This window comes from Papilio machaon, chromosome 24 (genome assembly GCF_912999745.1).
Source record: "Papilio machaon chromosome 24, ilPapMach1.1, whole genome shotgun sequence".
NCBI lineage: Eukaryota > Metazoa > Arthropoda > Insecta > Lepidoptera > Papilionidae > Papilio > Papilio machaon.
In genome coordinates, this window is record NC_060009.1 from 1,591,457 (window position 1) to 1,608,141 (window position 16,685).

Sequence of the window (16,685 nt, forward strand, 5' to 3'; positions counted from 1 at the left end):
CATTATTAGAGGGAAAAAAAGAATAAAAAAGTCAAACAAGGGCGGGGGCGCGCCGGACGCCCACACGGCTGAAAGCTTCCAAATTCAAATCGCAAAAAAAATACGCAACTGCGCTCAAGAGCAGGTATAAAACGCGGCACGTGGTCGGCGCAGCAACAGTCGTGAGACAACCATTGTATCGTTCGCACGTCGCTCTACGTCGCGCTAACGCTCATCGTAATAAAGATCGAAAGTGTTTTCAAAATTTAAGTTTTCATCATGGATATCAAAGTCTTGGATCCTACCGGTGTTTATTAGAAAACGAAGACATTTTTAATAAAATAGAGAATTTTATATAAATCATCTCTAAAAATATATTAAAAATAAATCTCAAGATGTTCGGTTTGGATCCCACTGGAGTATATTGAAGAAAGAACTTCATCAGAGTATTAATTTTCCAAAAAAAAAAGAATTGAGAAGTTTTTGGAAAAATTGACAAGATGTTCGTGTTAGACCCAACTGGTGTCTACTAATTTTTACGTGTTCTTCACCAAGTGCAAATACCAAGATGTTCGGCCTTGATCCAACTGGGGTGTATTAAGAATTCAGTGAAGTGCAAATCAAGCAAAATGTTCGGCTTAGATCCTACGGGAGTTTACTAAAAACTATAAAATTGTGCTAAGTGAACTTTATCAATATGGTGATCCTTGATCCGACTAACGTTTATTAATTAAGATAATTATTATTAATTAATCATGGATTTCGGTTTAGATCCTACAGGGGTGTATTGACACTTTGCCAATTTATAATTAATTTCTCTTTTATATATAAATTTGTTTAGTTTAATCAAAATGTTACAAGGACATTTTTATTCGTATATACGTCAAAAATTAATATCGGCGAGCAGAAATGAAAATGCTTCGAAAAGAAGGAAGAGGTCAATAAAATGTTAGTATTAGTTAAATTGTATTTTTGTATATAGGGAACCAAAGACTGCTGAGTACTGCCCATTTCTTCAAGTCCGGTCCTGGGACCTAGATTTGAATCCATTTAATTTATTAAAGTTACCTTAATTTAAGTATATTTATTGTATTATTAAGATGTTGGGAAGTATGGGCGATGTTTTTTTTTCTATTTTGTAACATTGTTGAGCAATTTAGTTGAATTTACTGTTTTTCTTTGCATTTTCAATATCAGCAGTAATGTTATACTCTTGTAAAATAAAGACTGTTAGTTAAATACTCTAGCTAAATGTTTGCTGAGAGGCAATTTTTAGAATAAACATTATTTCATAAAATTTACATATTTTAATTTAACCCCAAATCCCTTAACACTTAAGTGACTTATTTTTTACAAACAGAAGTGTTGAAAAGTGTTTTTTTCCTGCAAATTCAAGAGAGTTTAAGAATTATTAATACATTATTTAGTTGCTACAAACTTTAAGAATAATTCTTTTAATTTTTATTTTTAAAATTTTTTATTCTTTATTCATAAAAATGAGATTTAGAGATAAAGTTAAATTATCTTTTTTTCAGTAATAGAACACTTTTAACAAAGTAGAATAAAACATCTACATTATTTTATGTCCTTGAATACTTATTAAATCATGAAAAATATTTCAATAATATTAAGGTAAATAAAAAATAATACATGAATGAAATGAACCTAAGTCACAATTTTTAATAGAAATTATATTTTAAAGGTATTTGTTTATTTGTGGTGAAGTTGCATCAGCCAATTGCAAATCCAAGAGAAGGGGTACAAAGGTAAGGCTAACGCAACAAATTAACACTAAATCGAAACACTAATTTAAAAAAAAAATGATTTTCTTGAAACAAAAAATAAAACAACTGACAAGCATTATTTTTCTTGCAATTAGTTCCTTTTTCAAAAAATAAAAAATTCTGCATTGAGCAAATTTAATTCATAAAAGGTTTATTGAATTTTAACATCTATATATATAAAAGAAAGTTGTGTTAGTTACACCATTTATAACTCAAGAACGGCTGAATCGATTTGACTGAAAATTGGTGAGCAGGTAGCTTAGAACCAGGAATAGGACATAGGATAATTTTTACCCCGTTTTCTTTTTTTTTTTTTTTTTATCCGCGCGGACGGAGTCGCGGGTAAAAGCTAGTTTTTAATACATCTAAAAAAGGGCTATAAATCTATCTGAACAAGAATTTTTAAATAAAATATAATACATTATTTGTAATAATGTTTCTACAGTAACCAATGTAAATACTGTTCCAAGGCATTGGGTTGTCTAGAAGTTTATTCAGAAGATATATATATTTTTTTTAATTTCAGCCTTATCATGGATTATTTTCAAAGCGGCAGAGCTAAAAAGCGCTTATCCTATAAACCTAAAATCTAATTCCACTTAGCGATGAGCCCAGCGTTATTTGATGTCGCAAGTCCTACTACTATACAAAACTCTACTAGCTCTCAGTAGAAACAAGGATTAAGCATGGCTAAGAATAAGTATTACTCAGGACATTCTCGCTCTGTATTAATATTATTACTAAATTAAAGGACAACAATGACTTCTTGATTAAAAAACTTTAAGTTCGTTATTGCTTGTTTCACTGACAATATTAAAAACTTAAAGTACTATCACATACTTACATTATTAACAAAAAGGTAAATAAAAGATAGTGACAATGTGTTTTAAATATTTCTCATAAATTAACAATTTGTTTCAGATATTAGTAACATGTAGTAAGACCGTCTTCATATTATTTCACTCCAGTCGGGTTAATTGTGTAAAAGATTCTGATTTTGTTTTATTTATATGTCTGGCTGAATTATTCATTTGTTATCCTTGACATTGCATCCGTGTCCTTGATAACGTACGCAAAAGAAAAAAAAAATATTTGCCAATTATTACATAACATTTTAAATCAATTTGGGAATCGAACTTATTTAGTGTACTGAGTACTTACGTGTATACTCATTCTCTGACTGCCGCTAATATTTATTGGATTACTTAGCGACCCCTTAGTGTAGATTTGTTGTACTCAATTAACAAGGATTTTCTTAGAGACATAGGGTAGATACAGTAAGGTAGGTAGAGTCTCTGTTTCAGCCGCACACATAGAATAAAATTATTATCAGGCATCTTTAAAAAAAAACTGAGAGAGCGATATGTTTCTCTACAGGATTGTACACACACACAGCTGCACTGTAAACTGTTGAATTCTGTTATTTCAAGTTTCTATGAATAACTTTAAAAGGATCACATCCTAGATGGAATAAATTAAAAAAAATAGCTTAAAGATAAACATGTAACAAAAATAAATCCCACGTAAATCCCCACGACCTAACAACGCTTCGTGATTGTCAATAACAAATTGAATATATAATTTTGTTACCGAGAAATAATCGCGAGCCGCGCTAGATTCGAACCCGGTACTGTGTTGCGGATCTTGATTTAGAGGGGAACGGAACTACGGCCCTTTATTGATAACTTAATTATGTGTGCTAAGGTGCAAGGATAAACCAACTCGTTACAATTCTGTGGTCAGATCTAATTAAAGGCATTGACAATTATAAAATTAATAATCGAATTATACCAATATGGTAACATGACTAATATTATAAATGCGAATGCTTAGATGGATGTTTGTTTGAAGTTATCTCTGGAACGTCTTAACGGATCTTAATAATTTTTTTTTTTTGATTCCGCGAGGAAGGAGTCCCAGTCAAAAACTACTATATTGTTACATAAAATCGAGTTTAATTTAACAATAGACGTTTTATAACGACTAAAACCATTTGACCATGATCCCAGCCGATGTTAAGTAATGACTTTGAAGTATGGTACCCGCTTTTTTAATAAGGCTACGCACTTTAGGAGGCCCCCACGTCGTACTTGAATGGTAACACTAACGCTGTCAACTTGTTTCAACCAAAACGTTAATGTAAACTTGTATGGAATATCGAAAAAAAAAAACTTGAGAGGTGTCAAGGGACACCCGGATGGAACGAAGTTCCTTTCGATTAATTTTAGTGAAGGAACCAATGTTCATTCTATGAATAAAAAACTTAAGTCTTCACAAGAAGTACATTATTTCTATGAATTTTCGTTATATATTGTCACGTCGTTGCCATGGTGAAGTAGCGCTCATTCTTCGTTAACATACTATAGCAAAAAGTGTCGTGACAACTTTTCGTAAGAATTTTTTCCGTCTAGCCCCCTTTCATAACGCGCGATAAGGAACTTCGTTCCAAAACATATTTCGCGAACATGACGGATTTACGTCGCTTAAAACGAAAATCCTTTTGTCTGTCTGTCTGCAAGGCCACGTTTATTCCGGGTAATGTGGCTGAAATGAAATGATTTTGGTAGGACTTTGACGGAAAGTTAGCTGATGCTTTCAAGCATAATATAGGCTATTTTTTATTTTGCTAGTCTTACTTATATTATAAATGCGAATGTTTAGATGGATGACACATCTAATAAATAGTAAATTTAATTGTTTATGTAATGTAACGACTTATACATGAAGTTTCGTAGTATTTAATGTAAAATGATTATCTGCAATATATGAGTTCATATATTTTCCAATTATTCAATGAAACAGGATGTTTAAAATGACAATTTGAAAAATTAATCGTAAATTCTTATAACGACAATAATTTTTATAGTTCTCTATTGTAAATTATTTCTCTGACTTCATACATATGTTTTAAGTAAACCTAGACATTAAGATTGTTACAGCGTTGACGCATTTTGTATTAGCGTTCATAAATACTTGTAACTATATGAATAAACATATGACATGAGTTCGACAAATCCTGTACTTGAACTTGGAGAGTCCTTTAATTAAAATTCATGTTAAATCTAAAATGAGGGTCGCTTGAGCAACCAACAAATGATTTAATGCGGCAGTTAAAGGGTTAAACTCTAATGCCATTTAACCCTTGAAGTGTAAACCAGCAAGATTTATCTTTACTTTCAAATTTAAATTTCGAACGAAATATTTAGCTTCTTCAACTAGTTCTCTGAATGAATAAAATTAATTCAGCGTCAATTTTACACTGAATGTTGACTATCGTATCACCTCTTTTACAATATTACCATCTCACTCATTCACTTTAAGAAAACAGAGATAGCAATAGTGTTCGAACACATTTAAAATTTATTGTGGGTTTAGACTTTTTTTATATATTACAAGGTGACAAACGAGCAAGCGGCCACATGAATTCGCCGAAATGGCGAAGCGACCGCTGTCCTTAGACATTCGCAATTACAAATGCGTTGCCTACCTTCAATCGACGAAGGAGGAGACGCACAAAAAGAGAATATTTTACCTTCCTATGCATCTCCTCCAACAAATCCACCTCCCCTTCCAATCCTTGCCTTATAAGAAAAGGAGTGGGAGGGGAAAGATGACTAAAATTAGGCCTCCAGCACCACACTCATCAGACTGTACTTGGAATTACTTCCACTTCACGCCTGTCTTCTGTCTGGTCGTGGTATTTCACTGAGCGAGCCTGCCAATTCGTGTAACAGATGTTGTTGCTGGCGTCTACCACTGTTAGAGTAAAACTTGTATTAATATATATTGTCGTCTGTCTTTAGGTATTAAAGCCAGCGTCACAGTACAGAAGAGTGCGCAGTCATTGTGTAAAAAATAGACGCATATTAATATTAGGTCCTTACATATGAAATTGGCGTTTTGTATGGGAGGAACAAAAAGTCGAATATTTTTTAATATAATATATTTAATTAATCAAAGTATGAACCATTATTTTCTATGCACTTTTGCCATCTCATAGGTAGTTAATTGATCCCTTTACTAAAAAAAACCAGTCGGAGGGGAATCAATAAAATCTTTGAAGGCGACTTGAACTGCCCCATCGGAGTTGAATTTTTTCCCTTGCAAGAAGTTATCCAAATTTCGGAAAAAATGGTAATCTGTTGGAGCAAGGTCCGGGGAGTACGCAGGATGTCTTAGACTTTCCAATTGAAGCTCTTCTAATTTAGTAGCCGTCTGTTGCGCAGTGTGTGGTCTAGCGTTGTCGTGAAGCAGCAGTGGCGTGGAGTGATTGACCAGCCTAGGTTGTTTAGCCGCTAGTTTTTCCATCATGGTTTGCAATTGCTGACAATAGACATCAGCCGTAATAGTCTGGCCAGATTTGAGAAAACTGTAATGAACAATACCGGCACTAGTCCACCAAACGCTTACAAGTAACTTTTTGGGGTTAATTTTCGCTTGGGGCAGGATTTGGCTGGCTGGCCAGGATCCAACCATTGCGCTGAGCGCTTCCGATTATCGTAAAGAACCCATTTTTCATCACAGGTAATGATTCGGTTTAAAATACCTTCATTATTGTGCCGGTTCAGTAATGTAACGCAACAGTCGACGCGCGTTTGCCGGTTTGCTTCAGTCAATTCGTGAGGTGCCCACCTTTCAAGCTTTTTAATCTTCCCAATTTGCTTCAAGTGAATTAAAACAGTTTTATCACTAACATCGCAGCCTGCAGCTAACTCGGACGTGGTTTGCGATGGATCCGCTTCCACAATAGCCTTCAACTCTTCATTATCAACTTGAGTCTCAGCCCATCCACGGGGCTTGTTCTGCAGACCGAAATTTCCAGAAAGAAAACGTTGAAACCAAAAACGAACTGTGTTTTCTTTTGCAACACGACCGCCATACACATCATTCACCCTTCGAGTCGTTTCCGCAGCACTAGTGCCACGGCGGAACTCGTACTCGTAAATAATGCGATATTTTAAGTTTTCCATTTTGTAAAATGAGTGACGCAAACAGAAAAAAACAGATGAAAAAAAACAAATGAATGACGGTCATCGAACCACAGATACATGAGTCTATAACTGTACAAATTTGAATTTGGAATTCCTTACCAAAGAGGAGAAATTCGTGATTAAAGTGGCCAGTACGAAAAACGCCAATTTCATATGTAAGGACCTAATATAAATGAATATAAATTTGAATTTAGAACGAAATGGAAGTAATAAACAATTGACTAGACACTGGCCGTAATAAAATTTACACTCGATACCGGACGAGTTTTCACCCGGAAACTTCATTTTCACATCAACCTTTCACTTACCATCGAGAAAACTGTAGTGAACGTCACAATGACATCTGTCAATCAAAATTATACTTTATTTTCTAAGGCAACAGGTCTATAATCAAACAAGAGTATAAAATGCATCGTCGTAAATTCCTTTTAGTATTTTTTTTTCTTCATTAAGATCGCAAACGCAGGTTTAAATTCAATGGGTGTGTAATATCTACTGTAAGGAAGACATAACTATAATAATTTTGATTACATATCCGTCCGTTTGTTATTAATATGATCGACGTATAGTAATAACATTGAAACGTTTTGATTTTTTTAAACATTTAAGTTTAAATCCAATGTTATGTTAGATAAGAATTGTTAATAATACTTTGATATCATTTCTTAAATGTAATTAATTTAAATTGTGCAAAGAATTTTAAATATTTTATTCCAACATTTGTTTCGTAGTTTTCACCGATAGATGGCAGTTTTACAAAAAATTAACGCTCAAGATTGCCGTCATTTTTCATTCACGTACTTTGAACGAAATAAATAAATATTATTATAATTATAATTATAAATATAACATAGAAAAATTGAAAGCTTGGTAATATAAGCGCCTAAATAAAAATAAGCCTAAAAAGAGTATCCCACAGTGAGAACAAAACATATAATTTTCCGCAATTACCATATGAAACTATAAATATTTATCAAATGAAGAGGCAAAGGTGTACAAATTCAGAAATAAAGATGTATTTAATGGATGTTTCTTTTTTAATTTGATCGTATAAGTATCGCATATCAACTTATAAACATAAGTGAAGCGTTCACAATAAAGTCTAGACTCTCATGAGAACGAGTAAAAAGATAAAATATTTAAATGGCAAGCCGCAGGTGACGCGGCCAATCGCACTTTACGACTCCACAGCTTTCTTGTGCTAACCTACATTGAGAACAAACACCATAGAGTAGTGTTGACAATGAAATAATTTTCAATATTTTTATGTATCCTAATGTTTAAATATATTAAACTATACATTAATAAATATTAAAACAATTCGATATAAAAAAGAGCATTTTCTTCTAACTCGAAAGTAATTTTCAATTAAATTATTATACTTACTGTGGATTTCTGAGACAAAAATCCATGTTTAAAACATATTGTTATCTCTGTTTTGTCAACAAAAAAAGACAGGGATGACGATATGTTTAATACAGAGATTTTTGTCTCAGAAACCAACGGTTAATGCTTATGATTTGTCAAATGAATTTAAAATTTATTCCGCAATACGCTGTCATAATGATATGACGCTTTAATAATACATTAACAATGGAAATATATGCGACAAATTCAGTCTCGGATCAAAAGTTCAAGTATTCGTTATTTACGCTAACGAAAAGTATTTTTTAATGTATTATTCAATACATTTTACAAAGTAATGGACAATTGTACAGTAATGATTTTTGTGACATCTGCTTATATCTTTATAATTTATAATTGCATCAGAAATTTCACTATCATTTTCTCTAACCTTGATATTAAACTGTAGTAAAGCTTGATATAATGTTCTCTATGTTTTTATAGGAAACTAGCTTTTACCCGCGACTCCGTCCGCGCGGAATAAAAAAAATGCACACAAGATAAAAAAGTTCTTATGTCCGTCTCCTAGTTCTAAGCTACCTCCCCATAAATTTTCAGCTAAATCAGTTCGACCTATCTTGAGTTATAAATAGTGTAACTAACACGACTCTTTTTTATATATAAAGGAAATAAGGTAAAAGTCAACAAATTCTTTGACAGTGGCGCCAAATATGACAGCTAAAAAAATATAACTTGAGAAAAAGTCGACTCTACAGTTTTATCTGTTCTGAAATCCGTCTAGTCTAAACAAAGATAGGTGTCGCGTTGTGTACAAGTCTACTCTCTCCTACTGATAGGTTTATTCAGATTGAAGATGACTAATGATGACGTAGGCGAATCTGTTACAAGTTGTTACAATTACAAGAAATAACTATTGTAAAATCTGACCAGAATTCGACTGCAATTTTATAATAATTTTTGTGTTCGATCAAAGAAAAACAATACTTTCATTTTTGTTATCTTTAAATAATAAAGTTTTATTTCATTTCATCTGTCTAGATGTTTGTCATCAAATCGTGTAAATTAAATTTGATCCACTACCCGGTTACTTATTGAGTTGAAATTTTACGTACATAAAATAGCGTGGTCGTAGGTACTTCGCAATTATTACAACCTCATCAGGTTTTGGGTTCGTTATCTTCGTGACAAATAGTTTATTTTCTATTTTTAGTTCTGATAATTAACAAGAACATAATAAATCTTTTTATTATTTATTTTTATAGGTTGGCTAACAAATTACCTAAATCAGTGACAATTGATAGTAGTATAAATGGAAAATTACATGACTAAAACTATAGTTCAGTAAAAAAATTAAATTTGCTTTACAAAAAAGTGTATTAATATCCTCAATGATCATGATATTGAGGGATACTTTTTCACAACTTAACGACTTATCGCTTCGTACAGACACGTCACCAGTATTAAAATTCTATTTTGGTTCGTGTTTTAAAAAGTATGCAACATCTGCCCGGTGTCCATTCTGTTAAAGAACGTAGATAACATGCTATTTTTGTTAAGTGAACGATGGATTCTCAACCTGTCACTATTTAAATATGACCACGACAGCTTTTAACAATTTCGGAATGTTACAATGTACCAACTGAGAGCACATTAATGCGAATAACATACAAGAACAACATATAAGATACATCAGCAGACATCAGGGATGTGTAAAAGGAGGTTTAATCTAAGCCCAGCCACCTCAAACCCGGTGAAACGAACAAAATGAAATGAACAAACCAATAACTGTGCAAATGACTATATTTAAATAAAATAACAAATAATTAAGAAACAGAAAGAAAAAGGGTAATCGACAGCCAAACGTCAAGAAGCAATATAAAAAGTAATTATGTGATTGTCAATAATAGAAAACTACATCGGCTATCAAAAAAGCAAAGAGGTCCGCAACATCCTCCCCCTCGTGCAGCTAAGCACAAACTGGTTATTCAAACCAAGGTCAGTCAAGGCCTTAGGTGGAAAGCCTAACCAGCTTTCGTACGGGTCGGCGTAGCATACCCCCTGCTGTTGTTACGTCCACTACCCTTATCACCTGATCTTTCCCACAGTACGTTTTCGCGACACGGCCTCGTGGCCATGTCCCACGGGGTAAGTTAGAATCAGCTATGATCACTATGTCACCCTCTTGAAGAGCTGTTGAACTGCGGTTGCCTCTTGGCTGCTCACGTGGTTGTAGTGTCGGGAGAACCTCGCGCATCCAACGTGACCAAAAATGATCCGCTAGCCTCAATGCTTTCCTCCATTCAGAACGGCTGACCAAATCGTGATCATTCAAGGCAGTAGGTAGGGTCTGCATGGACGAAGAACCGATTAAGAAATGAAATGGTGTGAGTGTTGTCGGGTCGTCAGGATCTGTAGATACATGAGTTAATGGACGTGAATTGACAATGGCTTCTGCCTCGGCTAGTAAACTGCTTAGGGTTTCTTCTTTTGGAGCTCGTTCGGTTAATGTTGCGTTCAGAGCTACTTTAACTGATCGCACCAAGCGCTCCCAACATCCTCCAAAATTAGGTGCTGCTGGTGGGGTGAACTTCCAGCGTATTCCTTGAGTGCTCATGAAATCTTCGACATTTACACCGTAGAACTCTCTGAGAATGCGATTGGCACCAACAAAGCAGGTTCCGTTGTCCGAAAAAATAGTATTTGGAGAGCCCCGTCTTGCAATGAACCTTCTAATAGCCATGATGGCAGAGTCAGTTGATAGACTATGTACCATCTCCAGGTGAAGGGCTCTGACAGTTAAACAGGTGAAAAGAGCCACATAACGTTTTTCATGCCTGCGCCCGATAGTGACGCTTATGGGGCCGAAGTAGTCCAGGCCCGTAAAAGTAAAGGGCCGTCGATGGTGAGCTAATCTTTCAGGTGGCAGATCTCCTGTTTTCGGGTTTACCGGCAAGGACTTTCTAATTCTGCAGAGTAGACACTCTTTAGCTACTGTTCTCACTGTGTTCCTCAGCCCTAACAACCAGTATTTTTGTCTTAATTCGTTCACGACTAGTTCATAATTTGCATGACCCGCTTTTCGATGATAAAACTGTACCAATAAACGTACAATTGGGTGACGACCGTCAAGAAGGATGGGAAAGCGTGTGTCAGGATCAATGCCTTCTGCGGCTTTAATTCTTCCGGCTAACCGTAGTAATTTGTCCTCTCCCAAAGCGGGTGACAGTTTTCTAAGACGACTGTTCGGAGGAATAGGCTTCGAATTCAGGACATGAAGAAATTCTATGGAAAAGCTCTCGAGCTGTGTTCGTTGCAGAATTTGCCTTTCAGCGGCCTTTATTAAATCTGCACTAAGAGGCGGTAGGGTAGTGGACGCTGAAGAATGGCGGGCACAAACAACATCGCCTTTCAATTTAGAATTTCTAAAGGAAGCCAAAATTACACCAAACTTTGCCGCAGCTTGAAGTACCCGGGCTGTGGCACGTAATAAGCGCTGCCAATTACTAAAATTGGCAAAAATAGCTGTGACAGGTGTCGGTAACTCTTCGACAAAGGAAGTTAGTCCGACCAACTCAAAACTATTGGTCTTGAGTTCATCGGTATTTGGTGAGGCATACCTCGGCTCTGTAGGCCAGTCCTCAAAGGATTTAAATAGAAAAGTTGGTCCGCGAAACCATCTGTGGGACGCGTCGAGGTTAATTGATCGCGTTCTGGTAGCGTCATCAGCAACATTTAAGTCTGTTGGTACCCATCGCCAGTCTCTGACGCAAGAGTTTTCAATAATTTCGCCTAAACGATGGGCAACAAAAGGCTTAAAAGAGCGCGCGTCACTACGTAACCACTGAAGGACTGTCATAGAATCAGTCCAAAAGAAGGTATGTGTCGGTTGTTTTCTATGACTGTCCTTAATGGTGACCGCGAGACGAGAAGCTATTAAAGCGGCCTGGAGCTCTAAACGTGGGATAGAGGTAGGTTTCAAGGGTGTAACTCTTGCCTTACTAGAGATGAGAGAAAGCTCGATGCTGCCGTCTGAGAACAAAAGACGCCAATAAGCGACACATGCGTACGCGAGCTCACTTGCATCAGCAAAAACGTGTAACTCCCTTTGAGTTGGTTCCGAGTTTTTAAAGTTAGAATACCAACGTGGAATTTCCAAAGATGTTACTTTTGACAACTCCTGAAACCAATCAGACCACCTTAATGCTTCCGTGGGTTGGAACTCGGTGTCCCAGTCGACATTAGACCTCCACGTTTGTTGGAATAAAATTCGACCCTTTACAACTATTGGAGCTAATAAGCCTAACGGGTCGTACACACGCATGAGGTGACAAAGAACTTTGCGTTTTGTGAGAGGGTTCGGAAATGTTTCACCTAAGCCTGAACGGAACCCTAAATTATCTGTTGTGGGATTCCACAATACTCCTAATGCTCTAATATTATTCGCAGAGCAGCTGCCAACATTGATTTCCGATGACGGTTGAGTGGCCCTAAGATCAGCAGGAATAAATTTCAGCGCTGATGGGTCGTTGGAAATCCAGCCTCGTATTTCGAAGCAGGCATCGTTGTGTACGGTAACAATATCTGCCGCCAGTTGTGCTGCCTCTTGAACGTCATCGAGAGAGTCAATATAATCGTCCATATAATGATTGTACAAAATAGCATGAGCTGCCTTAGGAAATAAACTTTCGTGCTCACAAGCGTTTTTATTTTTAATAAATTGTGCAATAAATGGACTGCAGCACGCACCGAAAATGACGGCTGTCATCCTAAACTCCTTTATTGGTTGGTCTCTGCTTGACCTCCAGAGATACCGGAGGGCGTCCCTATCTTGCTCCCTGATCCTTACTTGAGGGAACATTTCCCGGATATCAGCAGTGAGAGCAATACGACCCTCGCGAAACCGAAATAAAATACCTAACAAAGGCTGAAGCAGGTCTGGGCCAGGTAACAACAAAGAGTTTAGGCTGACGCCCTCATTCGTAGCTGCGGCGTCGTGAACTACACGAAGCTTACGTTTCTGAGGGTGGTACACGCCAAAATGGGGTAAATAGAGCCTCATAAAAGAAGATTGTTTATCTTTAATGTGGTTGGCGTAGTATGACTCAGGAGCACATTCTTCTGCATAACCTTTCGCTATCATGTTTGAAATGAACACGTCATATGCTTTTGCAAAGTCAGCGTCTTTAGCCATGCGCCTTTCTAGACTTAAAAATCGTGACATGGCTTGTGGGTAGCTGTCGGGAATGCGCTGTATATCGTCACGCCACGGCATACCAACCTCAAATCGACCAGAAGTGGGGAGACGTCTAGCAGTTTTTTCTAAGATCTCGACTGCACGTTTATCTGCCTTAGAATGTAGAGTTTCTTTTTTAGAAATACCTAATGAATCAATTTTATATTGTTCCCTAATAAGAGAGTCTAATTTCTCGTCATCGGAAGGTTCGATACACACACCGTGGTTAACAAACTCCACTAATTTAGTTTTACTGCTCGCGATTCCATAAAGCACCCAGCCTAAGGCAGTTAAACAGGCAACGGGTTCATTCTTACCACCACACCTTACCTCGCTGCTGATGGACAAATGCCAATGCTCTGCCCCAATTAAAACTGATGGAGTAGCATCTTCGTAAGTTACGTTGCAAGGTAAATCTGCTAAATGTGCGAAAGAAGCAATAGTTTCCTGCCTAATTGTTTGAGGACGCAGAGATAAAGACTCCATAGCTCTCGCATTTTTCACTAAAAATGTGTCTCGTGTGTGCCTACCCTTAATGTGAAAATCTACATACGATATCGTAGCGTTTCTACTAAGACCACCTATACCATTGACCGTTATTTTCTGGTGAGGCCCTGTCGCACCTATTTGAGCAGCAATACTTGAGTCGATGAGCGTAGCAGTGCTACCGTCGTCGAGAAGTGCGTAAACATTGCAACTTCCTGAGGGACCAGAGACAGTAACAGGTAAGATTTTCAGAAATACACGTGGGCACATAGTTAAGATAGAGCTGGGTTCTTGAACACCTGTAGACGTGGTAGAAATTATTACCTTTTCGACAGATGTAGGCTCGTGCTGCGTAGTCGAATGATCATTATCGGCGGATTGCGTGTCGAACGTAGTATTGATAGAAGAAGCGGGTTGTTTACCATGCAGTAACGGATGATGACGTAATAAACACCCATCGACACCACAAGGGTTCACTTTACATGTTTTCCATTGATGTGAATAACGCTTAAGACATCTATAACACGCTTTTACCTCACGCAGCCATACCCACCTTTCATCAACAGATAAGGCTTTGAACTCGGAACATGACTTAATATTGTGATCTTTTTTGCAAAACGCGCATTCAGGCTTTTGAGTAGACACCACCTTAGAATTAGGTTTAGAGTGTGTAACTATGTGAATGTTTTCCCGTTTATACGGTTTGTTTACTTGAGAGTTTTGTGGTGAATGTTGGATTGAGCAAGATTCCGGTGATAAACCGAACCGAATAAGTTGATCTAACTCACGCCTCAAAAAATCAGACATAATCTCCAATTTAGGACGCCCTGTAGTATCTTGCATAGCGAAGTCCGTCCATCTTACTTTAGTAACCGGGTTTAATTTTCCTAAGACGGCGTGAAATAGTTCTGGAGAGTGCAAGTACTCAACTTGTTTCAGTATTTTAAAAGAAGATATAGAATTACGTACCTTATTCGTTATTGTAACTAACTCTTTCAAGTCATTTCCCAAACGTGGTAAATTTTTAAGAGCGGAGACTTCCTTAAATACTATAATTTCCGGGCGAGCGAAGTTCTCCTCCAGAGCTCTAATTATATCGTTTGGGTCCTCTGTAGCCAGCAACAGAGACCCAACTGCATCTCGGGCCGCGCCGCGAAGAGCATTTTGTAACCTACTAATATTTTCAATATCTGAAAAACTGCTTTTGGTTAAATCAAAAATACGTTTAAAATGTAGCCATGTTAAGGCGTCTCCGTCGAAAGGAAACAATTCCATCTTATGTTTATGACGGTGCGAAGTAGCAAGCGCCTTGGCCGCAGCTGCAGTGTCAGCAACAGCTTGAAGCAGGCTACTCTGATCAAGCTCCGTGGAAATGAGCGGTCGCGTTAACACGGCCGCCTCGGACGCTTTAGTGACGTTTGAAAGTTGCTTCTGAAGAACAAAACGATTAATAGGGGATGCAGTTGACCCAGTGGCCGGCAGAGATGCCTGGTGGCCGGGAGGCGGAACCACTAATGGCTCGCGCCCTACTGCGGGAATGCCTCTATTACCTGTATCTTCGCCAACGCATAGCACGGCCGCCTCGGACGGCCTCGTGACGTTTGAAAGTTGCTTCTGGTGAAAAAAACGGTTAATAGGGAATGCAGTTGACCCAGTGGCCGGCAGAGATGCCTGGTGGCCGGGAGGCGGAACCATTACTTGCTCGCGCCCTACTGCAGGGATGTCTCTAATAACTGTATTTTCGCCAACGCAATCTGGCTGTCCTAAACTTTGTACCCATCTTTCTGTTCTTTCTCCGCTGATCCTGGCCGAACCACTGCGACTGCTGCGACTTGAAGCGGCTTCCGCGTCGAGAGCGGCAAGTTCGGCCTGCAGTTCGCCCTCCTCCACCTGCTGACGGAGTGCTGCCAGTCGACTTTCACGCTGCCTCTCGCGTTCGGCCAGCTGTAGCTCACGCTGCCTCTCATTTTCAGCGAGCTCCTGCTCGTGCTCAAGACGTCGGCGCAGAGCGAGGGCCTCTACGGCTGCCCTTTGAGCTTTAATTGTGGACGACGAACGTGATGACTTTGATTTAGACGTCTCACTTGGGGCAACGGTGTCTACATGTTGGGAACTAGTTGCAGGGCTTGTCGGCATGATTTTACTTTTACTGCGGGTGATCATTAGGTGAAAAAAATAAATAAATAAAGTAGTGAAAATGAAAGCAAATACTACGAAATGAATGAATAACTAAAGTTACGTAATGAAAAATAGGTACGCTGGAAACTTACGGGTGAAGGACCAAAATGAAACGAACAAAATGAAATGAACAAACCAATAACTGTGCAAATGACTATATTTAAATAAAATAACAAATAATTAAGAAACAGAAAGAAAAAGGGTAATCGACAGCCAAACGTCAAGAAGCAATATAAAAAGTAATTATGTGATTGTCAATAATAGAAAACTACATCGGCTATCAAAAAAGCAAAGAGGTCCGCAACACCCGGTGTAGTTGTAAATGCCTCTACAAGGCAAAAAAAATACGTTCTTAACACAGAAAGTTTGAATCAGTTCAGTCCTTATAGATTTCATCAAAAACTTGATGTTTCTGAAAAAAAAAATAACTTCGATTCAGTAGTCGGGTATTTGTTCTATTAAGCGCAGGTATAAATTAATTAATGTCTATAAATTCCAGTACAAGTATAGATAATAATTGATAAGCAAGTTAGTGTATCATTAAAAAAAGAACGTATTCAAATTATTTGCATACGATATAGAAACAAGTATGAACGCAGCTGTTCAAATTATACGCTGTAGAATTCACGCATTCTTTATCTAGAAGTTGTAATAAAAATATTAAAAAAA

General features: G+C 37.3%; 1 protein-coding gene across 1 annotated transcript; it reads right to left on the bottom strand.

Annotated features, from left to right (window-relative positions):
- Positions 1 to 10,127: 10,127 nt before the first annotated feature.
- Positions 10,128 to 15,974, bottom strand: LOC123722358. The gene has a single exon (XM_045683886.1). It carries the CDS (start codon positions 15,972 to 15,974, stop codon positions 10,128 to 10,130), a length of 5,847 nt encoding a protein of 1,948 aa, XP_045539842.1.
- Positions 15,975 to 16,685: the final 711 nt, after the last annotated feature.

What these genes read in the sequence shown, in the direction of transcription:
- LOC123722358 (XM_045683886.1), bottom strand. Translation starts at nt 15,974, where the DNA reads ATGCCGACAAGCCCTGCAACTAGTTCCCAACATGTAGACACCGTTGCC.